We start from the raw sequence: 27,218 nt of genomic DNA, 5'->3' as shown, positions 1-27,218 counted from the left end.
CTCAACCCAATTGATGGGCAAACCTGGGCTGAGTTATGTAGAAAATGAATTGAGCCTGGGTTAGAATATCTCAACCTGACTCAATCCGAACCCGATGCCCATATACTAATATATAAATAACCGTATAGTAATTATATAGTTTTCGGTTTAATTTTTTTATTCCAACTTATTATTATTATGGATTGTGGATAATTGGATACTTAGTATGGTCTATCTAAATATACTCTCACTGATGGATTTGGAGGTTATATATATATATATATATATATATATATATATATATATATATATATATATATATATATATATATATATATATAATGAAATTAGGGATATTCAACCAATCAATCTGTCCAACCCGCCCAAAATTACCTAACTTAGGCTAACCCAAGCTCAACCCTATTTTTGAAGATCAAGCTTGGGTTGAGCTCGGCTTGAGGGTTCTACCACTTGGGTTGAGCCTGGGTTTATCCTCCAACCAGCCCAGGTTGCAACCCTAATTTGCATGCTTGCATCTTTACTTGAAACTGAAGTTGTATTTGTGCTACCTATAAGAGTTCTTGCACCATTGTTAGAGAATCAATATAAATATTATAGGATTCAAGGTTTAAAAGTACGTCTCGATGCATTATCTCAATTAGAAGACAAATAAAGACTCATAATTAAAATATTCTGAAATATTTTGAGATATTTCAAGATAATCTTAAATATTTTCAAACCCGATATATTTTTTTTGTTGGGTATCAATTGAAGGATAAATATTTCAATAAAAACATTTTGAGACGATACAAAACTTTGAGATATTGTGCATTTTCAAACTAATGACATAGCTCTTGATTTAGTCTTCAACTTCTGGCTAAGAGTCTTCGATTTTCAATAAAAATCCATTCTTGAAACCTCTTCATACATATATAAACTTTGATTTATTTGGGCAATCTTGAATTTTTTTTCTTTCTCCAAAGCTCTTATTTTGTTTTAATGATCTCGTATTCCTTCGATTTATTCAGGAAGTTATCTAAGTGTGTGTTTGGTAACACTTCTAAAGTCTAAATGGAAGTAATCCATCTTTAAAATTCAGATTTCAGAAGTTTTATTTTCGTTTGTTTCGTTTCAAATTTCAGAATTTAAAATCGAAATTCATAAGTTCTAAACCAATAATGGGGGACGTTGGAAGAAGCTTCTTAAGTCTGATTTCTAGTTTCCAGACTTTAGACTTCACAAATGTTACCAAACATAGCCTAAGGTTTATTTATTTTCTTAAACTCATACCCAATTTGTAATATCTTGAATGAGTCAACTCACCTCAGACATGAGACAACCCCCACTGATGAGAAAGAAAAATGAAAACGGAAACCCGGTCAACTCGAATGTGAAACGAGTCAATCAGACGGGTTACTCACAATAAATATCTCCGTCTATTTATATCGAGATGACTCGTCCGAGTCAAGCAAAATTTTCAAAAAAACATTTCTTGTTTTTGCAAATGAGAAATGATTCTTCGAGTTCCTGAAACCCTTCATGGATTAGTTCTCTCTTCTCACTTCTTCTGTTTTTCTTTTTCTTTTCTTTCAGGAAATTTGATTCCTGAAAGTTTAGGTTTAGGGTTAGGGTTTTTTTTCCCTTCTTCAACAACTTTGACGATCATATGAGATCTCCATAAACAAATTCATGTTCTAAATCATCTCTGCAACAATGGATTTTGTCGAATTGGAAGCAATCGAAGGTCTTAGATGGTCTTGGAACTCATGGCCTGCATCGAAATCTGAAGTTTCAGCTCTCGTAATCCCCTTAAGCATCATGTGTACTCCATTAATGCAATTAAATGATCTTCCTTTACTTCCGTACGATCCACTCATCTGCAATAGATGTGGTGCAGTTTTAAACCCCTACGCCCGCGTAGATTACCAATCTCGTCTCTGGATCTGCCCATTTTGTTACCAAAAGAACCCATTTCCTCGATCTTATGCTGGAATTGGGGAGAACAATCTTCCTGCCGAGCTTTTCCCAACTTACAGCACTGTTGAGTATAATCAAGGGCGGAAAAACCCAAGCCCTAATTTAGTTCCTAATTCGATCCCTAATTGGGGCAGACCGGGGCTGTCATCGTCGTCTTTATCATCGTTAATGTCATCGTCATCTTTGGTTTCTTCGTTTTCCTCGAATTCATTGTCTGGTTTGGATTCAAGAGGGATTGGGCCTGGATTTGTGTTTGTTGTGGATATCTGTTCACCAGAGGAGGAGCTTCAAGCGCTTAAAAATGAATTATTGCTTGTTCTTGCACAATTGCCCGAGAATGCTCTTGTTGGATTGGTTACATTTGATTCGATGGTTAGTGTGCATGATTTAGGTTTCATGGAGTGTTCGAAGGTTGTTATGTTTCATGGCGAGCGCGAGCTCTCATCATCTCTGGTACTTTCTTCTACAATTAGTTTTAGTTGTTGTTGTTGGCATCATCTTAGTTAACAAAATTAAGTAGTTTTTGCCTTGAATTAGCATCTCTTGTTTTGTTCCTCAGAACTGTGTTAATTTGTCTCTGTTGGAAAAAGTTTCATCTGTTATATCAAGGAAACATAGAATAGGTTTCGACTGTTTTAATGCAGCCACTCGTACATTTTTCACACTTTTTCCAACTATGGGTTTCATTTGAAGTCAATCCGGTGGAGAAATACCATACAAAGTAAATAAATAAAAAAACAAAGCAAAAAATGTATAGGTAAATGCAATTGGTATTAAAATGTGGTTGAGACGACCAACAATAAATATTACAAAGGGAGCAAAACAAGAAAACCCTAAAAGCAACTAAGACAAATTTACAAACCCAATCCCATCTCCCATGAAGTCCTCAAAGAAGACTCCTTTAAACTCCCCAAAAACTTTACACCAAGAAAAAAAAAACCTTTGATCGACACTAAGATAAAATTTTGGTAGTACTGGTTGTGTGAAGAGTCACTGTAGGTTGTCGGATAGAGAGATGTTGAAGAAGAGTGATGCTTGTGATAAAAAATGCCTCTTTAGTAACGATAGATCCTTTCCTTGATTATATGAGACACAAAATTGAACTTTTTTAATTTTTTCTTAATTATTTTGAGACTTCACAAGTAATTTACCTTTTCTTCGATGATGATAAGCTTGTTAGGATATCAATTTACTTGTTACTTGGTTATTTAGTGCCTTTCTGCTTTTCTTGGGAAAAAACTTTGAAGCGCCTATCCCACTTCAAATTTTTTGTAGAACCCTTTCCTTTTGATCACACTTGGTGTCTCCAAGGAGGTATCCCAAATATTAATGAAAAAGTAGGGGCGTGACATAAACAAAAATGCTACAAGGAGAGTTAACCCCAAGGGGTTGGCCTAGTGGCAAGCCGAGCCTTGATGAGCTCCTCAGGAAGGGTAGGTCAAGTGTTTGAAACCCCACGATACAATGAATTCCTTGGAGCCATCCTCCAGGGTCTAGTTGACCCTTGACTCAACCAATTGCATGTAGGACTTTCCGAGGTGGCGGTGCATGTGACTGTGGGATTAGTGTTACCCAAAGGGTGGGGATACCCACAACCCACGATAGGTGGAAAAAAAAATGTTACAAGGAAGGTTCCTCCAAAATTTTGAAGCTTCCTGGCCACTTCAAAGTCGGACTCCTTTTCTTGACCATTCTCTTTCTCGACTTACTGATTCAAGCTGCTTCTGATTAATAAAATTTATTGACATTCCAATCAAGAAAAGCTAAGAAACAGAATAAAATATTAGGGAAGAGAAGTCTCCATGTCTGGTGGGACATCTTAGTCCGGAGGGACAATGTTTGTAACATTCACGAGCCTTAGCTTGGTCTCCTTTATCTTTTTTGCTTTTTCTTCTTCTTGGGTTGGTCAGCTCGACCTTCCCTTTATATTTTCCTTTCCTGTTTATCTATCCCAGAAAAAAAAAAAAATCCCCATGTCTTGCCAACTAGTTTGCTGGTACACTGCCCCATGGGTCTATTTCTATTTCATGTCACTAATGTAACTGATGTTTTCGACTTTCAAAATGATATAACTGATGTTCTCTTAAACCCTCTAACAATCAATAGTCTCTATTTTGTTCTAAACCTTTCAGATACAAGAGTTCTTGGGCATTTCTCGGCCTAAGGTCCAGCAACTTGGAAAGACATCAGCTATTCAAAAGCAGGGTTTTCTACTTCCGGTATCCGAATGTGAGTTCAACATCACCACTGCAATTGAAGAGATACGTTCCTCTCTCCAGACCATAACCCGTCATCGCCCTCAAAGGGCCACTGGAGCTGCTATAGCAACTTCAGTTGGACTTCTAGAAGGATGCTTGGCCAACACAGGCAGCCGAATCATGGTTTTCACATCGGGGCCTGCGACTTTGGGTCCTGGGATTGTTGTAGAGTCTGATCTCAGTAAGGCCATCCGTACCCACCAAGATCTTATCAATGGCCATGCTCCATACTACAGGAAGTCTTGCCAATTCTACAAACAATTGTCACAAAGACTATCTGATGCATCTATCGTTCTAGATTTGTTTGCGTGTTCTCTAGATCAAGTTGGAGCTGCAGAACTTAAACTCCCAATCGAAAGCTCTGGTGGCTTCCTGATGCTAGGGGAATCTTTTGATTCGGATCAGTTTAGAAAATGTTTACGGCACATTTTCAAACGTGACGAAGATGGCCATCTAAATATGTACTTCGATGCTACAATCGAGATAGTGACCACGAAGGAGGTACAGACATGTGGGGCCCTTGGTCCCTGTGTATCTCTAGGAAAAAAGAATGGTTCGGTGAGCGAAAATGAGGTTGGCCAAGGTGGTACCTGTTCATGGAAGTTGGGCACAATCACAAACAAGACGGGCATCGCTTTGTTCTTCCAATTGGGTGACGAGCAGAAAATCCAACCGGGCTCTGTATTCTTCATACAGTTCATAACACGATACCGACATGGCAATGGGGGAATCCGTCAAAGGGTGACAACCGCAGCGAGAAGATGGGTTGCAGCCCGTTCACCCGAAATCGCTGTGGGATTCGATCAAGAAGCTGCTGCTTCAGTCATGGCTAGACTCGCCATCCACCGAGCCGAGCGATGTTATGCCCGAGATGTTATCAGATGGTTGGATAAACTGTTGATTCGATTTACGTCTAAGTTTGGTGACTATGTACAAGAAGATCCATCTTCGTTCCGTCTGTCTTCCAACTTCTCCCTTTACCCGCAGTTTATGTACTATTTAAGGAGGTCTCAGTTCATCGACGTTTTTAACAGCAGTCCCGATGAAACCGCTTTCTTCCGACTGATGTTGAACCGAGAAGGAGTAGTGGGTTCTCTGATAATGATCCAGCCTACCCTTTTTCAGTATTCATTTGATGGGCCACCCGTTCCAGTCCTCCTTGATGTTAGCTCTATTTCTCCGGATGTTATTTTGCTCTTCGATTCTTACTTCTACGTGGTGATCCATTATGGGTCTAAGATTGCACAGTGGAAGAAACTTGGTTACCATAGGGATCCAAACCACGAGAGTCTTAGAAAGCTGTTGGAAGCCCCAGAGGTTGATGCGGAACAACTGGTGGCTGAACGAATTCCTGGGCCAAAGATTATAAAATGTGACCAGCATAGTAGCCAGGCGAGGTTTTTGCTTGCTAAGTTAAACCCATCTGTTACGCAGAAATCGACCCATACAGATGGTTCGGATGTTATATTTACAGATGATGTAAGCTTGCAAGTTTTTATAGATCATTTACAGGCTTTAGCAGTACAGGGTTGAGGAACTTGTGTTGTATCTTGTTTTTTAATTCCATTGAGGAATTATTGTATAATGTTTTGAAGGTGTGTTGTTCATCTTTACGATTTTAATTGTGTTCAAGTATGGCAATTTCATTACAGTTCATAACAATATTTTGTGGACTATTTAAAGAATTTAAATCTTTTGAAGATTGTAAAGAGCTATATTGAAGAACACTAGACTTTAAGAACAACTGTTGGAAAGATGGTCGAGACTTGAGGATTTGTTTAGAAAAAAAAAAAATTGATAAAAATACAGGTTCAAGAATTCAATTATGTTTAAAATCCAACAAAAGAACATGAAATCATGGCCTCCAAGGATGCTTGAAGGCCTTGTTCTTGGTGCTTAACTGTGGGCATTAGTCATTTGTTTTAGGCTTCCCAAGAAAATGTACCATTTTTATGGTAAAACAACCATTTGATATAATCTAATCCAAAGCAAAATGATGATGAGTTATGCCAATTTGCTAGAGAATCCTAGGAGAGACGCTTTGTCGATGAAATCCTTTGCGGCCATTTACGAGACCCATACAGTGTGTTCCACGCTTGGTGCACTTTCGGAAAAAAGTGTTTTTGCACAAATGATTATTTGGTAATAAATTACATTAATTCTATATTTTTTTGTGGTCATTGGCTTGTACTTAAGAGATACTCAAGAGTTTTAGTTATTAGCTAAATTAAGAGCACTCTCATACATGGTTTTAAAACTCGGCTTCTCATCTCATCCATGTTAGATACCGAGTCATCTCAGACGAGTTTTTCGATACATTTGAGACTTCTCGTTCAAAAATTTGAAAAATGAGCATGGGATTTTAAATCTCGTTCAAAAAATTGACTTGTCCGTCCGTCTCATCCATGCCTGATACCGAAATGACTCAGATAAGTTTTGAAACCATACTCTCATATGGAAATGTATAGCTTCAAGTTAGGTAAGATTCCTACATACATTGGAAGCCTAAGAAGAATAAAAAACCCAAGATGAGTACCCATATACACGCCTAAGGGCTAGGCTCAATGCAAGCCTGTGAGAAGCTCGAGGTGAAACAAGATGATACTATGGCACTATTGAATCATTTATCTTTGGGAAAATTACCCAAAGGACCTTGGTGGAGAGATTTTTTTTTCTAAATAGTACCTAAATTTTGTTTGGTCCCTTGATAGTCCATTTAATAATCTTTTCTTTTCTTAATGGTCGTGAATCTCTTCTCCTACATTTCTCACAATTAAATGTCCTAACCGTTTGAAGTATCGTTTTCATAAAAAAAAAAAATTGATTTTTGGCATCTCAATCGAGTTTCAGAGACTCCATTTTATCAAAAACGGATTTAAAAAAGAAGTAGAAGTCATTTTCAAGGGTTTTTTTTTTATTATAAATATTTTGAAGATGTATATAAAAAATTAATGTTTTTTCACTTTTTTTTTCTTAATTTTTTGATGAAAATCGGACAAGAACGGTTCTTTTGGGTCGAAATCATCTATAAACAAATCGTTATCTCAAGTTTTTACTCTATCTTTTCATGTATTTTAGTAGAAAAAAACTCAAAAATTAAAAATGGGTGGGTTTTACCAATATTCAGTTCTCCACTTTCTATTTAAAACGTGGTGCTCAACAATAAATAAAAAGAGTTGAGTTCGACAGTAAAAATTGTGAGCTGGACATGAAATAAAAAAATGTGTAGTTCAACAATAAATAAAAATGTAATGATTTTCTAAGTCAATTATGATAGACTAAGGTGGTGTTTGTTTGCGCTATATTTCAGTGCTTATTGCTGAAAAAAATTAAATTCAGCACTTTTGTCAAAATAGCGCGTTTGTTTACTCGTGCTTATTGCTGAAAATAAGTGAAAAAAATTCAGCATTATTTTGATGCTGAAAAAAAGTGCTGAAGCGGTAAGCACTTCGCTTTTTTCAACACGGACAAGTATGCCCTTTGTTTTTTTGAACATGGACAAGTATGCCCTTATTCTTAAAAGGATATTACCTCTTATATCCCATGGTAAGTATATAAACACCTCACAAATTAATAAACCCACACCATAACTAAATTATTTTGTCTTATATGGGTTAAAATTTTTGGAATGAGTTGATTTTTGGTGAGGATGATCTCTACAATGAGGAGATCATCTTGACAAAAAATCAGCACATCTTGAAACTTCTAACCCTATCAAAACAAATTTAAGAACCGTAAATTGTCCCTTTAAAAAAAAAAAAACTATTTTTAACGAGTTAGAAGTTTCAAAATAGACTGATTTTTGGTGAGGATGATCTCTAGACCATATAGACCATCCTCACTAAAAATTTGCTCATTCCAAAAATTTTAACCCATATAAAACAAAACAAAAAATGGCTATAATGTGGGTTGTCCTTATTAATTCATAGGGTGCTTTTATAATTACACATCCTTCATTTCCATCGAAAATTATTCATCCAAAATTAAGTTCTTTTAAAGTTGATTTCAAATTTTGGTGGCTTGTATGACATTATTATTTTTAATTTGAAATTTGTGGGTTTTTATAAATAGAAATTATTATTTATAAATTGAATATTATTTGAGTATTATTTATTATTTAAAAATAAATTGTATTTTAATTTTATAAGAAATAATATATTTTATTGTGTTTGATAATAAATAAGCATTTGAAACATGTAAACAATGTATAATATGATTGTAAGGGTAACAAAGACAATTTATCAGTTTCAGCAATGTGTAACAAACATGATTCAGCATTTAAACAAACAACTTTTTCAGCACTTAAATTTAGCGCTTATAAGTTTCAGCGCTTAATGCTATTCAGCACTTATTTTTTTCAGTTTAACAAACAGCACCTAACTCAACAACTCACTGACGTGGAATATGCAAGAATTGTAGATTTTTTCCCTATGGATACAAAATTGTACATCCTTATAAAACATGTGCAATTGTGTATCCTGAGGGAATAATCTACGATTCTTGCAAATGCCACATCAGTGAGTTTTTGAGTTAGTGTGTGATTGGTAACATTTCTGAAGTTTGAATGGATGTGGTTCACTTTTAAAATTCAAATTTTAGAAGCTTTATTTTCATTTGTTTTGGTTCAGATTTCAGAACCAAAATTTAGAAGTTTTGAACCAATAATGGAGGGATGTTGGTCGAAACTTTTGAAATCTCATTTTTTTTATTCCTAAAATACCTTCCTCAAAATCCTGATTTCTAGCATTTATTCTTTCTTTATACGAATCTTAAAACCCTTATTTTTAATTTTTCTATTTCTCCTTTCTCTACAACTATTTTGTCAAAATCTCTTCCCTTTCTTTCGTTTCTTGTTCAAAACCCTATATTTTTATACGAACCCTAAAATCCTATATTTTTCAACTAGAAAATGAATGATTATTTATTGTTTGAGTATTACTTTGTTGGAATATAATTTCTCAAGCATGAATTCAAATTAAAAACAATATTTTTGAGGTGTTTGATGTGTTAAAAATCAAAATTAAATGTGTGGATGATTTCATATACATAACATGTCATATTTTTTAGTTAATTATTTATTAGAATTACAAAAGGGTAATATTATAAAAATGACCATTATATTTTAAAAGGGAAATGTTCAACACCCTACACTTTACCTTACATGTTTTGTCCTACATGGATTAGAAGTTTTGGAATGGACTGATTATTTGTGAGGATGATCTCCTCACCATAGAGATCATCCTCACAAAAAATTAGTCTATTCCAAAACTTCTGACTCATGTAGGACAAAACACGTAGGATAAAGCATAGGTTGTCTAACGAGATCCATTTTAAAATTTTATTTGTAACCAGAAATTTTTAAAAATGATAAACAAATAATTTTTTCAGAATAAAATTTTAGATTTTAGATTTTAAAAAACAGACTTCAGACTTCAAATTTCAGAAATATTATCAAACATACCCTTAGTTTATCATAATTAACTTGAAAAATCAGCATTCTAAATAAAAAGTGGTGAGCTCGACAGTAAATTAAAAAAAAAAAGGTTGTGTTCGTCAATAAAAATGTCTAATCAAGTTATCCTCCAAAATTTTAAGATTATTTAAAAATAAATCCCTCCACCAGAGTCCTTTAACAATTTTCCCTTTTTCTTTTTGTGCTACGAGTCGCCGCATACCCATTACCCAGTCCAGGAGAACAGTGGAACCTTTCGAGATCAGATCCAACGGTCCAAATCAAATATCATACTATTCGCTGTAATCGATCACAAATAACTTCACAATATCCGTACATTTCTGCGTCTTCATCCTTTGACCACACTATCCACCACCCTCTTGGCGGTCGGTTATGCCCAATCAGCAGCTCATGTTAGAAAAAGACTACAGACATTTGCTAACTTATAACATAAGCGCCAACAACACTTAGTACAGAGTTACAACTTACAAAGACAAATCTTATCCTTCGATCCAAAAAAAACAAAACCTGTTTCAACGACGAAGCTTGAAATGGCGAATCGATCCATGAAGCGCTTCTTTAACCAACTCGGTAAGAATTCCAATTTTTATTTATTTATAGGGTTTCTAAAGTTCATATTAGTTTCATAAAATTACGATTTTGGGTCATTTTCAGCTCTTCAGATTTTGTGGTTTGAGACGTAAACTTTTTTAATTTTTGAGCTATTTCAGGTCTGATGGATTGAGGGTTTTGTAGACTTTTGATTTTTGGACCATTTTTTCCCCAGCTCTGCAGATTCTAAGTTTGGAGACATAACATTTTGATTTTTGAGCGATTTTTCAGCTTTGCTTTTTGTGAGCGCTTGTTTATATTAATAGGTGAGAGATAATTTTTGGGGGATTTTTTTTCCAGATATGCAGAATCTAGGGTTTGAGAGTGTTAGTTTATGTTGTGGCTAGATCCCAGGCCACACACGGAAACCGAATTATTGAAATTAATCCCTTTTAACACCAAAGCAATCAATTCCAACTACCAAACCCCAAGAATGTGTTGCAAAGCAAATATAAGTAACAACAAAGAGAGTAGAGAAATGAACTCAATCACGACAGAAGATATATGTGGTTCACCCACAATGGGGTTACATCCATGGGCAAACCGGCAAATAGAAATCTATTACCTGAGGAAGAAATTACAAAAATAGAGATTTATATTTGCCGCCAACTCTCCGGTGTGACACACAAAATCTCTACACCCAACTCTAGTAAGAACCCAAACAAGAAATCGATCCTACTCCCATTGTCACAAGCTTGTGACTACAATATGAAGACCACCCTCACGAACCTTGAGTATCTAGGTTTTACAAGAGAAGAAAAATACATACATAGAGACTCGATGTTTTCTCCCACTCTCTAACAAAGATAGAACCTCCTTTTAAAGAAACTCCCCTTTATGGATACTATCAACCATCTAGGGACCCCTTTTGTTTCTCATAAACTAAGAAAATGACCATACCCAAAATACTTAACATAAGTGGAAAAGTCCATAAACCTCAAGAAACATAAGAATTTGGTGGTTTTATATCACTAGACCCCATAGTTTATATTTGGTTAGTAGGAAAGATTCGTGTTTTTGGAGATTTTTCAGCTTTGCAGATCCTAGGGTTTGTGAGTGTTTGTTTACAGTAGTAGCAAACACTGAAATATTCTATGGTATGCAAACATTGTTTGCATTGATCATAACAAACTGAGTTTTGGGCTATAATTTTTCTCAACTCTGCAGAATCAGGATGGGAGCATGTCTTGTTCATATTAGTAGTCAAAGTATGATATTTGGGCCACTTTCACTCCACAGATTCTAGGGTTTGACTGTTTGTTAGTGTTAGTAGTAAATTTTTTTTTGATTTTCTGGCCATTTCAATAGTGCTGATTGTGGGTTTTGAGACCTTTTGATTATGGGGTGCTCTATTTTACCTACTTTTTCAAGTAAGTTTACTCACTTTAAAATAATTGACATTTAGGTGCCACGATTTTTAGTAGATGCACCTACCATCACAACCAATCATTTGAAACTGGGGTGTGCTATTTGCACCTACTTTTTCACGTAAGTGTACCTACTTAGTAAATGTACCCAAATTAATTAAAACAAGTGCACCTACTGAATATGAAAGAAGGTTTTCATGATTTAACTTCACAATGAGTTGTGGTTCTAGAGAGTTAACGAATTTCATCATCACCATTATCTGATCCGAACCTTGCAATACATCTAACATAAGTACCTTTTAATTTGTTCATCTTGTATAGTTTTTAAATATGTCTGTAATGATGAATCATGGAGAAAAACGATAGAAAAATCAGGGAAATGGTAGGAATTGGTTTGATTTTGGGTTAAAAGTGTAATGGAAAATATTTGATTGTTTGAAAATGTTCACATACATTTTTCAGAGTGATGATAACAAGGACGTTGTTGAAGAAATGCTTCTTGTTGTTTACTATGTCTCCTCCTTTTTGAAGCTGTTGGAGGAACCCTTTAGCTTTGTGAAGATGATGACCCACTACCACTAGTGAATGTTTTTTGAATCCATTCCCACCACTTACACATTTTTTAAAACCTTACAAAAAATTAAAACAAATAAGATTAAAAAATGAAATTGATACAAATAAGGGTTAATTAAAAAATGTTCAGTTTTTTTTTCTTATGTCGGTAAAGTTTCTGTCGAAATGTATTGAGCTATATCAACGACGTCCTTGTTATCATTACTCTATAAAAATGTTTGTGAACATTTTCAAACAATCAAATGTTGTACATTACATGTTTAACCCTAAACCAAACTAATTCCTACAATTTTCCTTGATTTTTCTATGTTTTTTCCTTATGATTTTCCAGTACAAAACTATAGAAGATGAAAATACTAAAAGGGACTTACGTTTGACGTCTTGCAAGGTTCTGATAAGAAAATTCTGTGATGAAGTTCATTAGCTTCTCTGAAACCACAAGTTGTTGTGAAGTTCAATCATGAAAGCCTTCTTTCATATTTAGTTGGTGCACTTAATAAAATTTCTGAGGTGCATTTATAACTAGGTAGACTTACGTGAAAAAGTAGGTGCAAATAGAGTGCCCCTTTGATTGTATTAGTAATAAAAGATTGACTTTTGGGTTGAAAATATCTGCCCATTTCAATTGTGGTGATTATGGGGTTTGAGACCATCTGATTATATTATTTTTAAAATATTGGTTTTCAGGCCTTTTCAACCCTGTAGATTATGGAATCTGGGAGTGCTGTTTCATTTTACCAGTAAATCTCTGATATTTTTGATCACCTAAAAAACATTGATTCATGAAAGTGTTATTTTGTTATTAATATTGGTGGTAATATTCTGATGTTAGGTCAAATTTGTTCTTGCAAATTATAAGTTTTTGACTGTTTTTTTGTACTTAGCAGTTTAATATTTTGATTTATTGTGCAGATTCTAGTATAAACCTATTAAAGAAACAAGATTCATACCGGTGGTTTCTATACAGTGTTCTTACTCGGTATAAATCACAATGGTCAAAAGTGGATATGAATGATGCTGCTGATTCGAGTGAGGGAAAGAAACTCTCATCGATTCCTGTAATATCAGAAAAGAGCGAGCGAATGAAACTTGATTCAGGACTTAGCAAGTACAGTTCTGACGATGATGATTTGAATGATAACAAGTGGAAGTTAGAACTTGCTTGGCTCACAAAAGCTCTTGAACCAGCATTGCAGTTATGTAGGTGGGCTCTGCCAACAGGTATGTTGCTCTCATTTCATTTATCTTTTGGTAGATAAATGTTCGTCACAGATTATCACATGAAATAACAGGGAACAAAATAAAAAATCTTGGCAAGCAAGAGTCGATCCACAGAGACAACATTGATTCAAAAACTTTAACTAGAAAACAATTAAGATTCCAAATAACTAATAAAAACCTGATTTGATGAAGATTAAACTATTTGAAAAACAGTAGAAATAAGAAAAACGGAAATCACAATGCAAGAAGGCTTAGATCTGTCAAATCCACCAAGAATAATAATCATGGACAAGATTAACTGTGTTTATTCCTTTTTGTCTTAATCTAATCAACAATCTAATGTTGTTAGATCGGCAATTTAATCCATATAAGAACCCAAGAAATTAGAAAGTCATGATTAAATTTTAGAAAGATAACCTCACAAAAACGATCTTTAAGTGATAATAGTTAAGCATGATTCAACTTGATCTAATCTAAGTATAAATCAGCAAACCTAGGGTAACCAATGATGGCTTTTACTTATCATCAAATAAAAATTAAATCATTTATAAAACGTTTAGTGTGTAAATGGCATAAATACAAATCATATCATATATAATTATCTTGCTCTGGCTTCATTAACCTCACTAATAGAGGTCTAGCCACAAATCATTGCAAGAACAAATAGAAACATAATAAAAGAAAGTAAAACGAGAAGATGAGAGAGAAGAAGTATTCTGCTTTATTGATCTTGAGCTGAATGAGTCATTCGTCCTCTGCTTATAATGCTTGGAAAGAAAATGAAAATAAAAATTAAACCTAAACTGAGAATGGAGAGAGATCTTTTGGCTCTGGTCTGGTTTCTACTTATCGAGGCAGATTAGGGTTTATCTCCAATCAGAATATCCATAATAGCAAAAAGTAATCCTTAATTATTTTCAGTCCTTTTTTACATAACTGACATGTGATCGCGAGATTCACATGAAATTCACCACCTTTTGGGCCGTGTCTTTATTCTGGGTTCTGGAGTGTAATGGACCTTCACGATTTTTCCCTATCTGCCCCTTTACGTATCATACTTTTGATCTGTCAACAAATAAATAGCTTAATTAGTCCCAGATTATAATAAACATGAAAAATGATGAATAAAAGGGAACTATGCACACATTATGTCAATTTAGGGAAACACCAATGAATTTATCCTTAATTTCTCCGGACATCAGGCCTTAGAAACGACTTTCTAGGCCCTGATCAATAAACATAGAGAGATTCTATTGCCACACCAACTTTTGCTAATGCCACCCCAATTCATATGTAAATCACCAAAGAATTAGCATACATTGGGGTGGTGTTAGCAAAAGTTGGTGTGGCAATAGAAGCTTTTAAACATATCATGGAACTAATTGTCCGTACCTATCAAAATATAGAGGAGAAAAATGTATGCTTAGTTCAGAGGAGGCTCTACACATTCTGTGGTATAACTTGTAATAATTGTTGAGGTTGTTTTCTAGCTTAATTGAGACTATTATGAAAAATGTGAACAAGTGGCTTATTGTATATAATCTAATTAATCCATGTCGTTGCCATAAATGGTTTGATTATTTGAGTTTGCTAGGCCTACTCAAAATACTAGTGAAAGTGAACTTCTCATATTGCAAAGAGACTGACTTGTTACTTATATTACCAGGCAACAGTGATGGGCAAAAATATCCACCTAACAGTCGATCTGTTTCAGAGATTCTTGCAAGCATTCAACGGAGTAAAGTCGGGATCCAAGACTGGAGCTTAAGTGATCTTACAGTAGGTTTATACCTCATCTATCTTCGTCAAACATCTGCTGATCAAATAGAGGATGTCACGGGTGTTCAGATCTCCTCCGATTATGTTGTAATTTCTTGAACCCCATATTATTTTGTACAAACTAAAGCAATTGTGAACGAGTAGTCATTGGTCTCCTATGAAATAGTTATCTCCATCTCACTCATATGAACTAATGTTTTGTTAAATTAGGTTCAAGACCTGATCTATCACACTGAGCTGGCAAAAGGGGCTTATAAAGAAAATGCTGCAGGTCTTGCACGAAACAGTATGCTTCGAGAACAGAACGTTTTGAAATTCATAAAAAACTCCAGTGTTATGAGGCCTGGATATTATATAGGGACTGATATCCGTAACAAGCTTGTTATTCTTGGAATCCGTGGAACCCACACTGTCTATGACCTAATCACTGATATAGTTTCTTCAAGTAATCAAGAAGTCACATTTGAAGGCTACTCAACCCACTTTGGTACGGCTGAAGCTGCTCGTTGGTTTCTTCATCATGAGATTGGAAACATAAGGAAGTGTTTGGAGAAACATGAGGTGGGTGAAGAGTTCATCTTGTTTTTTGCTGGATGTTATTGTTATTCTTACTTTTCTCTCTTTATCAAGATTGGACAAGTACTTCTTTGTTGTGTTGTGGTGAGCCTAATTGATATACAGGGATTTAGGTTAAGGTTAGTGGGGCATTCTCTTGGCGGTGCTGCAGCTTCGTTACTCGCAATAATGCTTCGGAAGAAGTCGAGGGATGAGCTAGGGTTTAGTCCTGACATTGTTTCTGCTATCGGGTTTGGAACTCCACCTTGTGTATCTAAAGAACTTGCTGAAAGCTGCTCCAGCTATGTTTCCACTGTTGTAATGCAGGTGAACCACGTACATAAGTTCTTCAAATGAAGGATGCTAGTCCTTCCTGAAGCTAAACGATTTTTGTGTTTTTTGTTTCTTCTTGTTTGAGGTTACACTTATTATTTTGGTTCTGAATTTTTTTTTTTTTTATCTTACAGGATGATATAATTCCAAGGTTAAGTATAGCATCTCTTAAAAGATTGAGGAACGAAATTCTTCAAACTGATTGGTAGGTAAAAGTTTATGTTGTTTTACAATTCTTTGTGGATTTTCCAAAACCATGTAGGGGAAAAAAAAGTATTTCAGAAACACTAGGAGGTTGGCAACTTTAGATTTAGACAGTAATTGCTTCACTTGACAAGTAAAGCCACTTATTTTAAAATTTGTAGGTTCTAAGGCATCCCTTCGTAGTCTTAGTTTTGCCCTTCCCTCTCTAGGCTCCTCTACTTTTACTAAATCTTCACTGCAACTAGCATATATTAAATGACCAACCCTGGAATGAGTAATTAATCCAGCCATAATCAGTGCAAAGAAGAAATTGACTCGGAACTCTTCCCTGTGCAAACCCAGTGTAACTGGTAATTCACTTTTGACAACACCAATTATTCTTACACTAGTTTACTATGCTAGAATAATTTCCTTCATAAAATCAACATTTTATTGCACATTTGGGCCATTTTTGAACATTTTGTGTAGGCATATGCTTGGGTGCAGTGTTGATATGATGGATCTTCTTGCTAAAGATATCCCTCTTAGGCATGTTTTGCTTCTTTTGTATATTGGCTACGATATTTCCTAAAAGCAGGAGGCAATCCATTCTATTGTGATGAATAAATCATGGGAGTACAAGCCACCAAAAAGTATTCTGTGTTTTTTTATAAGCATCAAAAAGTCTTCTGAAAGAGCATATGACTTTAATTACGCTGAAACCCTACTTAATTATAGGCTTCTAAGACATACCTTAAAACAGGTAAGTGTATGACATGCCCCAACTTCGACGAATAGAAGCAAAACAACCTAAAATATAACTATGCAACCTAAATACATTAAATTTCTAAAATCCCACTTAAAATTAGCCTGAGAACCCACCCCCCTTCTCTAAAAAGAAAGAATGAACATATGAAATTAGCAACTCTTTTTCAAGCTAAGGTCTTTCAAGACCTCTTTTGAGCATTTATCCTAACTTGGGACAATCTCTTTGATAGGGAGGTGCACCACATTGTGCTTCAAATTATAGGGAATCCACTTCTACATATGCCACGTGTTGATATTTTCATCTCTTTTGTCTTGTTAATAGTAGGGAATAATTCTCATGGAACTGTCCTTTTGTCCTTTTCTAGGATGACTGTTTTAGAGAAGGAAGACTGGAAGAGTATCGTGGATATGGTTACAAATGCAAAGCAGGTTGTGTCTTCAGTACAAGATGTGGCTCGAAAACTGGCCGATTATGCCAATTTCAGGAGCAAGACAAATGCTTCTGGTAAGCCCTGTTCTCTTCTAGCTACCAAATATGCGGTACCTCTTGTTTAATTTCTTCTGACAGAAGATTTAGTCACATTTCTTGAATGATGCCATCTCCACACGTTATGAGTGCGTGTTATAAGTGGTGATTCAAGCTCGTGTGATTTAATGATCTTTAGATTTTGGACAAAGTAACTATCTGTGTTACATGCGGGAATATTTTTCGATGCCTAGTTGAACTTTCTTGAGTTTTTTTCATTCTAACCACTAGCTTTAGACCAGGGAATCTCTTTGGGAGGAATGCTATGCATCCACTTGATATGAGACATGCTGTGTTGCTAGCCATTCTCATCTCCTTGTGGGACCATCAAATGGTTGGTCCCAACCCTCGGCAGCATGATGATTATTTAATTTAGCTGAGGTTCTAGTGTGCTATAAGTTTCACATCTCGTAGACCATGATTCCTAACTGATTGACTTTTAACTTTCCAGAATTTTTATTTATGAAATTATGAACATCAAATTTAACTGCCGATTTTGTGGAATATGTTCATAATTTTTTTTTTTCCGCTTTTCTTATCCCATCCACAATTGAATTTGGGGAATTTGCAGAAACTGGCAATTTTTGCAAGTAACAACATTGGGATGATTGCCTTCACGTAAATATAGTTACCCTAGTTTGGTGAATTTTTAGAGTTAAGTAGAAATAGACTGACTATTCAACTCCTCATAGATACAGGGGAAAAAAAACCCAATTCTTCTGTATTTGTTTGTGTCGATGGTGCAAGGGTATTTCTCAAAATTAGGGATCGAAATTCTTGATCATGTATTTATTCTTGTTCTTGATGGAATTTCTTTAAGAGCCAAAAGCCTTTGTTTCGGCGATTTAGGGTTCCGATATTGGTGACTTTAGTTAAGATTTTTGATGTGACAGCGTTGGTAGGCGAAGATCGAATTGTTGAATGAAGCAATGACGATTGATGAGGCATTTGCAACGTTCTTCAGAGGAGATTTTATGCAATGACAACGATCTTTGGAGGGTTTAACAATGACTGCGATGATCTTTGGAGGGTTTGTTGGGGTTTTCTTGATGATTTTGGAGACCACTGTTGTGGGGTTCTCTTCCTTGAGAGAGAGAGAGAGAGATGTGAATATTCACCTCTCAGGGTGAATGTTGAAAACCCCCAAAAATCGAGATTTAGAAAGTTGAAGAGAGTGAATGTCGAACATTGTTGAAAACCCCCAAAAATCAAGATTTAGAAAGTAGACGTGTTGACCGTTCCAAATGCACAACATTAGGCAACTTGCGTGAGTTGCCAACTCGCACACCCAACACTCGGTTATCAGACATACCGTTAGTTTCCATTTCCTTGTTCTGATTTACTTAAAAAAAAAAAAAAAAAAAAAAAAAAAACCGAACAGTTTTAAAAATATAGTTTTGTGTAACAATTACCCATAGGGAAAAAAGACCCCACAATTAAAAGACATAATTCAAAATATGAAATATGATCACTAACTCACAGTTACTATTTGAACAAAACTGCTCTTTTGCTTTTTCAAAAATGTTCGACCAGAAGAATGTCGAATTGGGAGTTATAAGTTAAATTTGAGAGCAAGAGACTTGCAATTATTTATAAAAGGGCAATTCTTAGTTGCCATATTTTCTATCTTTCATTCTGTTATTTCCCATGGAATTTGCTCACTCATGCCCTATTTTGGTTTCTACGAACAGATGTTTCGATCAGAAAAGAATCGCCCATTTCCCGAGTTCCTTCACTGCTAGATGCAGCAACCACCATTAAAGAGGATGGAATTACAATGCCTGAGGAGCTATTTGTACCCGGAACGCTTTATTACCTAAAGAGAGATGTGGATGCCCGTATCCATAGAAATAGTAGCGGTAACAAAGGCAGGGAATCTTTCAAACTCTGGAAAAGACACCCTGGTGAACATTTCCAAAGGATTGTGCTCTCAAGCAACTTAATTTCAGATCACAAGTGTGATAACCATTATTACGCCCTTCGGGATGTGTTGAAGGGCTTGCCAGGTTCTGATCATGAAGGAATTTATCGATAGATACAATGTTGTTAAATAATATATGCAAACATGTGCGATCAGCACTTGTTGTTCGCATATGCCATTTCACACATTGCATATGCTGCAGTGGAAAAAAAGAGGAAAAAATGCAGAAAATGTTGGTACTTTCCTTTTCTTTTGAGTCTTGAGAGTGACTTAAGTTGAGTAATAGTGTAAAGTAGAGATTAGAGAATATTTATAATTATGTGAGAATTTATTAGAAAATGTAATGAGATTTAATAGTTGGAGGCTTTGTGAGGGTAAGAAAGGGATTAAAAGGTAAAAGAGATGTTATATGGGGGTTGAAGTGGGATATTTATAAAAGAAAAAAAATGAGTTTATGCTAGAAAAAAAAAGAGAAGAAAATGTGTCCAAAAAGTATGCCATTGCGTATTGTGCAGGAAGCATATTTTTGTATATGCAATGGTAGCATATGTGAAATAATTTAGAAATGACAACATTGGATAGATGGTAGTTGCTCATTTTATGCCCTCAATAATATGTAGAGTTTGAATAAGTTTGGTGTGTTGTCACTGCATTTCGCATGTTTTTGTAATAATTTTGTTGTAAAACTCTAGCTTAAATCATTGTGTTTTTTTCCTCCTATTAGATACGAAAATCTGCATTCTTATGCCTCTTCACTTCATATTTCCATCCTTAATCTCACTAGCCTATTTTGTTGTCTCTATTATATCAGAATACAATATGCAAATTAGATCCTATTATGCTCAATTTTTTTTTTTTTTTTCCTTTTTCGGTTTGATAAGGGCTTTAGTGGATAAAGGAGGGTTGAGTTAAGTTGGCAGTTGACGTTAAAATTCGTCTTCCTATATAACATGAATTTCAATCGGACATTTTATTCCGTTCATACTCACCATAGGTTGCAGTGTAAATAGGCAAGGATTAGCTGAGAGTAGATACTAACACTTTCAATAAGAAAATGTGTTTCTAGACGAAGTAGAATAGAGGCGTAAAATTTGTTTAGCTGATCTTAAATCTTTGACACGGCAAAGCTCTAAAAGGGTGTCCATAGAAAATGGTAAAATGGGATTCATCTTCAACCTAATATTTGGTGGTAAGGCTTTTAGATGATTGAAAGATTGAAGCTCACATATCACGCCTAGAATATGCACAATGGGATAAAGTTTTAGGGGACTCTTGTCACAACTACATGCAGAAGAGCAGTAAAAACTGCAGAAATATTGAGTGTAATGAAAGAGAACGAAGAAATTGCGAAAAAGTCATTTATGAGGCCAAAATAACTGGTCCATCCATATTTTATAAATATTTACCAAAGGGGTCGTATATCCATTTTAGTATTTATTTTACCAAAATAGGTATGTACACCACCGATGACGTTTAGTATTTTACAATTTTAGTCTTCTTTGAAGTTTGAATTAAAGAACATGTTCTTTTTTTTTTTTTTTTAATATAAAATTATATATAAAAAAAGAACTACTTTTAGGTCATTTCAGATTGAAATTAGGGGATACTAAACCTGTAGATTCAGCCAAATGGGCACCCCTTTTTTGGAAAAAACAGAAGATAATAATTTGTATAATTCTTTTAACTGTATAGGTAAATTCAGTTTAATGTTTGTGCAGAGCATACCCATTTTAGTAAAATAAATAAATACCAAAATAGGCACCCTTTTGATAAATAACACAAAAACATGGATGTGCCAGAAATTTCAGCAAAATAATTGATCTTTTTGCTAAAACACTCAAATTTGTTTCACTGTATTTGTACATATGTAGCCTTAAAAAGATTTTATTTATATATAAATAGTGTGGCAAACTATTGTTCATCATCGTCGAGCAAGTTTCGACTAAAGTATATAAATTAAAGATTTATTTTACAATAAAATATATCGATACATCAACCTTTTTATAACACGCTAACAAATGAAATTAATTAGGTGTCTAATAATTTTTCATTTGTTGAAAAAAGCTCTTCAAATTCTAAAAGAATTTGTTAACGAAAGATAACCAAAATGCCCTCATCTTGAACTACTCACAAATCTCGTCTTCAAACTTTTCAAACTCCAGAATAAGTTTTCTTAACCAAGTTCAAATTCATCTTCAAAATGTTTGAAAAAATCTTTTGAAAATGGTTTCTTCTCTCAAATCCTTTTCATCGAAATGAAGTCTCCAAAATTCTATCAGGAAGCTGAAAATTCATTTCTTTGGATGAAAAATGATGGATTTGAATAATTAGGGTAATTTCGACATTTCAATCGTGAAAAATGTTTACATTAGAGTGGAGTTATGGACTATTTTAGAAAGAGGGATTTATTAAACGAACTATTTTGATAACCAGCAAAAGTCAAGGATTATAAATTGAAAGAAAAATTAGCGTCAAGGACGATAAAGTAATTTTTCAAAAGGTGTATCTCAAGGATACATCGTGCACGTATCCCTTAAATAAATCCCAGCTATTAGATTAGCATTTGATGGTGAGGATTTCAAAAAACATATAAAAAAAATTCTGAGTCAACAAATCCCAACCCATCTATAAATCACATGTTATGTCCTTAATACTTATTTGGTGTGATATAATTTCATTATTGGTGTCTCAAGCACAAGTTGTCAAATTTTGAAAAGCTACGAAGAAGAAAAATAATCCCACATCGGAAATGAGATAGAAAGAGTAAAGGAGAAACCCATATAAATAGAAGGTTAGGTTCAACGTTAGAAGATTAAAAGGGTCGGTTGGCTAAATATGCCACGCTTGCCCTAGACTGGTGAGTGCTGTATGGCTATCAAGACATATGGCCGACATAATTTGTGTAACTTCATAGGGTTGGCTCGCTTGGCCGACCCTCAAAATCTCCCTCTAATCGATTACTTAATTTGAGTTTTTTGTCTTGAAATTGAAATGTTCAGCTAAAAAATTGCCAGAAACAGTGTATATTGCCACTTGGATGATCTCAATGTCTGGGCCTTGGATAGATTCTGAATAAAAATTTTGAATCTCAAAATATTTGATGAATTGCGTCTGAGAATCTAAATCTCGAAGGGTCTATGAAACGGCTCTGCAACTCTTAAAAAAGAAGAGAGGAGTCTATGGCATTTTCCGAGTTTGATTCCGACATATTCATCAAGCTTGATCCAAGCCCTATGTCGTGAGCTTTCCCTTGCCCTATGTCCCATCTTTTCGCTGATTCTCGACAAAATTATGTTCATTTGCTTTGCTTGACAGTTACCTTGCCCTATCTCCCTTGTACATGTTCTAAGCCTAGTCCCAATACTTATGAGCTAAAGGGGAACTCAAAAACACAACCTGGTCAAACTTTTGGCTCATTATTATGAGCTAGTTTGGATGGCTGGGTTGTCAATGCCTATCTTGCCATAGGCAGTGACTTTTTAGTCTTGGCTACAAACCTCTCGGAGCAACTCCAACACACTAGGGTTTGGGCTGTGTATCTTCTCCCAACAATCATTTTACAAAGTCAAAGCCCTCTGAAAGCGTTTCAACACACTCGGGCTCTAGCTCTCTAATTTGAAATATTTTAAAAAGAGGGAAAGTGAGAGAGTGATAAAACTCATAACTTAATGGATGATGAGATGGGTGTCCAATTTAGGGGATGGACATGCCTCTCTTGTGAATAGCACAAGACTTCTGATAATTTTCTCTCTTTTTAAAAAGAGTTTAGGTTACATATATAATTGCGGCATCCTACAATAATATCAATTTCTAAAATAACAACTACTCTTTAACTATTTTTTGTTTTTATATCCAGTAAACTATTAACAAGTAGAAAATTACTAACAAACAGGAAGTTCCTTTTATCAAGGAAACTACTAATAAGTAAACAAAATTTGTAACTTTTTTAACTACTAGTTGCCACATTGACCCTTTCAATACCTAAGGTTGTATCAGTCCCCACCATTTTGTAAGAAACCTTATCCGTAAGGTTGAAATAAGGAAATTGTAGCTCGAATTGTTGACGATCAATCCACGAAGCATCTTCAAGTGGAAGGCAATCCCGTTGTACTAAGATCTCTTCTCGTATCTTTATCCGATGGTGAGTCCATCGATAGTCTAGAATATCCTTTGGCATGGGATAGGCAGAGGTCGCCCATAAACCGCTTCAAATGGTGTCATCCCAATGGCAGAGTGAAACGAGGTGTTATAACTCCATTCAGCCCAAGGAACCCATTTAATCCATTGCTTAGGTTGATCACTGATAAAGCAACGTAGGTAAGTATCAAGGCAATGGTTCAATACTTTTGTTTGCCCATCAGTTTGAGGGTGATACACAATACTCGCCTTCAATTGAGTAGCCTGTAAAGATAGAAAAGCCTGCCAAAATTGGCTAATAAACACTGTGTCCCTGTCACACACAATGGAACGTAGCATTCCATAAAGTTTAGTGATATTTTTGACAAATAACTCCACCACAGAATGGGCTGTGTAGGGGTGTGCCAATGCATAAAAATGCGCATATTTTGAAAGGCGGTCAACTACCACTACGATAGAAGTCTTCCCCTTGGAAATAGGTAGTCCATCAATAAAATTCATGGCAATATCTTCCCATATCTTGTCCGTTGTTGGAAGTGGCTGCGTGGGAGCCATAGTCTATATTTGTTACGTTGGCAAACCTTGGGCAACATAGTTTTGCACATCGGATTTTGTTCCCTTCCAATAAAAATTTTGTGATAATCGTTTGTAAGTTTGCAACAAGTCCGAATGCCCTGTCATAGGAGACAAATGAAACCCTTCAAGTAAAATTGCTTTAAACCGAGATTGAGAAGGTAGCACGAACCGCCCCTTGTAGTACAATTGCTGCCCTTGGTGGTTGTATCCAGGTAAGACCGTGGTGTCCTCTTGCAATTTGCATTACCAACTTGCGAATCTCCTCATTGCTGGCTACCTCTTTTTGTAATTCGATGCAAATTTCAATTTGTGGAATGTAGAGAGTTAGAAGTTGGGGCTCATCACCTCGCCGAGAGAGAGCATCGACCATCACGCTTGCATGTCCCGCCCTATACACAATCTCGTAGTCATAGTCGAGTAATTGGGATACCCATTTTTGTTGCTCCAAAAAGAACTTGAAACTCTTGTGGTCGGTTACAATTTTGAATTTTTGCCCAATTAGATAAGGTCTCCATTTGGTTACCGTTTGAATAATGAAAATCATTTCTTTTTCATATGTCGATAGAGCCAATGTTTTTCCGTATAATGCCTTAGTAAAAAGGTCATCCTCCTTGCATAAGAAGCCCCAATACCCTTTTTCGAGGCGTGACACTCTAGGACAAATGGAATATTAAAGTTGGGAAGTGCTAATATCGATGTAGATGTCATTGCTTCTTTAAGGCGAATAAAAGCGTTCTCTGTGTCATCTGACCAATTGAATTGATCCTTGGATAGCATGGCTGTGGCAGGGCAACAATCTTACCATAATCTCGCACAAAACTATGATAATACCCAGTCAACCCAAAAAAACCATGGAGCCCTTTGACTGTGGTCGGTTTAAGCCAATTAACCATGCTTGCAACCTTGCTTGGATCGGCGGCAACTCCATTGTGAGAAATAAGGTGGCCCAAGTACTCCACCTTTTGTTGCCTAAAAATACATTTTGAACGTTTTACAAATAATTGACGTGCCTGGAGTACCTCAAAGACCATTCGAAGATGGGATGTATGTCTCTCCCATGATGAGCTATATAATAGAATGTCGTCAAAGAATACAAATTGATTGAGAAATGGACGAAATACATTGTTCATGAGACTTTAAAATGTAGGAGCGTTGGTAAGTCCGAATGACATTACTAGAACTCGTAATGGACATCATGAGTATGAAAAACCGTTTTAGGAACATCCTCAAATCCCGATACGTATTTGATGATATCGTGAGAGCAAATCCAACTTTGAGAAATATTGTGCCCCATGTAGTTTGCTCAATAACTCATCAATCTCTAGGATGAATTTATCCCTACCCGTGATTGCATTTAGAACTTGATAGTCCACGTAAAATCTCCAAGACCTAATTTTCTTCTTCATAAGTAGAACCGGTGAATAATAGGGACTAATGCTTGGCTGGATAATTCTAGAGTTAAGCATCTCTTTTAGTAAACGTTCGAGCTCATTCTTTTGCACCTGCAGATAACGGTATGGTCGCGTATTTGTTGGGGCAGCCCTTGGAATAATCTTGATCCGATGGTCCTGTGATTATAACCCTTGGGTTTCTCAAAAGGGAAGAAAATTCATTAATGATACAAGTAATATTATTATGAATGTCAGATTCTGTACCACATTCATTGACAGAGAGTTGCATAAGCATATACCGCTGATTGGGTACTTAAACCATTTTGCCATGGCGTGCACACTCACCATTTTAGGTGGTTTCATCGCATCTCCTTCTAAGTGATATCTCTGATTTCCAATAATAAAATCCATTGTGAGTTTAGAGAAATCCCACACAACTGGACTTAACTGTTGAAGCCATCGTACCCAAGAACCATGTCTGATCCTTGAAGGGGTAAAACATAATAATCAGTTTGGAATTAATTTGTAGCATTGATTATCCAAATCCAAGTCCTTGCTATGTTCCACACACTCAAGCTTGCTTCCATTGGAGACCAACACATCAAAAGCAGGCGAATGATGAATAGGCACTCGCAAGCCGTACAAAGTGTTCACTTATAAAGTTGTGGATACTCCCACTATCTATGAAAACAAATGTTTTTTTATTGTCGTTTGATGTACCCCGTGAGTCGCATTGTTTGATGAAAAGGTTGATCGGATAAAGCATGAAGAGAGATCTCGGGTACATCGTCTTCACAATTGGGGTTCTCGTCAACTACTTTGATATCAACGTCATTGCTCACTTCTAAGAGAAAGAGAAATAATTGTTGCATTTTACACTTGTGTCCAGGTACAAAACACTCATCGCAATTGTAACACAACCCCTTATCACTTCAAGCTTGCATTTCTACCCAATTGAGACGTCGCATTAGTGGCCCCCCTTGTGGCTGAAACAACAATATTGGTGTCGTTGTCATTGGAGGACATGGATTGGTTGAAGTCATAGCCTCCCAAGTTGGAAATGGGCGTGAAGGTCGAAGCATCTTCAAGAGGCGATCTTCTTGTGTTCGAGCCAATCCAGTGGAATTAGCTTGATCTCAGAACATATTTTCTTCTTCAATCCAACAATAAAACAATCGATTAGTGATTTCTCAGAACAAACCTCCGCACAGTTAGTGAGTTTCTCAAACTCGCGTTGGTATTCAAGGACAGTGCCCACTTGATGGAGTTTGAAAAGAGTTTCGTTGAAGTCTTTGTAATTAGATGGGCCAAAGCGTACTAATAATGCTTGCAAAAAGGTTGGCCACGTCATTCTTCGAGACACCTTCTCGTACCATTGAAACCATTGATTGGGCATCTTCCTCCATATGAAACTACGCAAGGAGAATTTTATCATCTTCTGGTGTATTCTGAAATCGAAAGAATTGTTCAGCACGATGAACCCATTCTGTAGGTTCAGATCCTGCAAACTTCAAAAAATCAAGTCGTGCATACCTCCCATGCACGGTTCTACATACAGCAGTTATCTCTGGATCAACATTATCTTTACGATAGCGAACATGGCTTCCGCC

General features: G+C 35.7%; 2 protein-coding genes and 1 non-coding gene across 6 annotated transcripts; all 3 read left to right on the top strand.

The window, feature by feature from the left end:
* Positions 1-1,479: 1,479 nt before the first annotated feature.
* On the top strand, positions 1,480-5,876 carry LOC147383050 (Sec23/Sec24 protein transport family protein). Its single transcript, XM_086428275.1, has 2 exons — positions 1,480-2,409; positions 4,089-5,876. The coding sequence occupies exons 1-2, from the start codon at positions 1,693-1,695 to the stop codon at positions 5,745-5,747; spliced, it is 2,376 nt and encodes a 791-aa protein (XP_086284401.1). The 5' UTR covers positions 1,480-1,692; the 3' UTR covers positions 5,748-5,876.
* A 4,164-nt stretch (positions 5,877-10,040) lies between these two features.
* On the top strand, positions 10,041-20,229 carry LOC147383049 (alpha/beta-Hydrolases superfamily protein). 4 transcript variants are annotated; one of them, XM_086428633.1, is made up of 8 exons: positions 10,041-10,257; positions 13,131-13,439; positions 15,106-15,305; positions 15,429-15,779; positions 15,900-16,100; positions 16,241-16,311; positions 17,423-17,562; positions 18,477-19,350. In XM_086428633.1, exons 1-8 carry the CDS (start codon positions 10,218-10,220, stop codon positions 18,506-18,508), a joined length of 1,344 nt encoding a protein of 447 aa, XP_086284759.1. In that variant the 5' UTR covers positions 10,041-10,217; the 3' UTR covers positions 18,509-19,350. The 4 variants fall into 4 exon arrangements, with proteins under 4 accessions (XP_086284759.1, XP_086284757.1, XP_086284758.1 ...); XM_086428631.1 differs by having other exon boundaries at positions 10,042-10,257; positions 15,154-15,305; positions 19,275-20,229; XM_086428632.1 differs by having other exon boundaries at positions 10,044-10,257; positions 13,186-13,439; positions 19,275-20,229.
* Positions 20,230-22,317: 2,088 nt separating this feature from the next.
* LOC147383048 (U11 spliceosomal RNA) lies at positions 22,318-22,444 on the top strand. Its single transcript, XR_015174122.1, has one exon. It is a non-coding gene; the product is annotated as a U11 spliceosomal RNA (small nuclear RNA).
* The last annotated feature ends 4,774 nt before the right edge of the window (positions 22,445-27,218 follow it).

Source organism: Akebia trifoliata, chromosome 16 (genome assembly GCF_017979445.1).
Source record: "Akebia trifoliata isolate Shusen 1 chromosome 16, ASM1797944v1, whole genome shotgun sequence".
NCBI classification, from domain to species: Eukaryota; Viridiplantae; Streptophyta; class Magnoliopsida; order Ranunculales; family Lardizabalaceae; genus Akebia; species Akebia trifoliata.
The sequence above is the reverse complement of the archived record's forward strand: the minus strand, read 5'-3'. Positions and strand labels throughout refer to the sequence as shown.

Excerpts from the sequence above, each read along its gene's own strand:
- LOC147383049 (XM_086428630.1), top strand. The coding sequence starts at position 10,218 with ATGGCGAATCGATCCATGAAGCGCTTCTTTAACCAACTCG. Across the intron at positions 13,440-15,105 it reads TAGGTGGGCTCTGCCAACAG|GCAACAGTGATGGGCAAAAA; the intron begins GTATGTTGCTCT and ends TTATATTACCAG. Across the intron at positions 16,312-17,422 it reads GAAATTCTTCAAACTGATTG|GATGACTGTTTTAGAGAAGG; the intron begins GTAGGTAAAAGT and ends GTCCTTTTCTAG.
- LOC147383050 (XM_086428275.1), top strand. The coding sequence starts at position 1,693 with ATGGATTTTGTCGAATTGGAAGCAATCGAAGGTCTTAGATGGTCTTGG. Across the intron at positions 2,410-4,088 it reads GCGAGCTCTCATCATCTCTG|ATACAAGAGTTCTTGGGCAT; the intron begins GTACTTTCTTCT and ends TAAACCTTTCAG.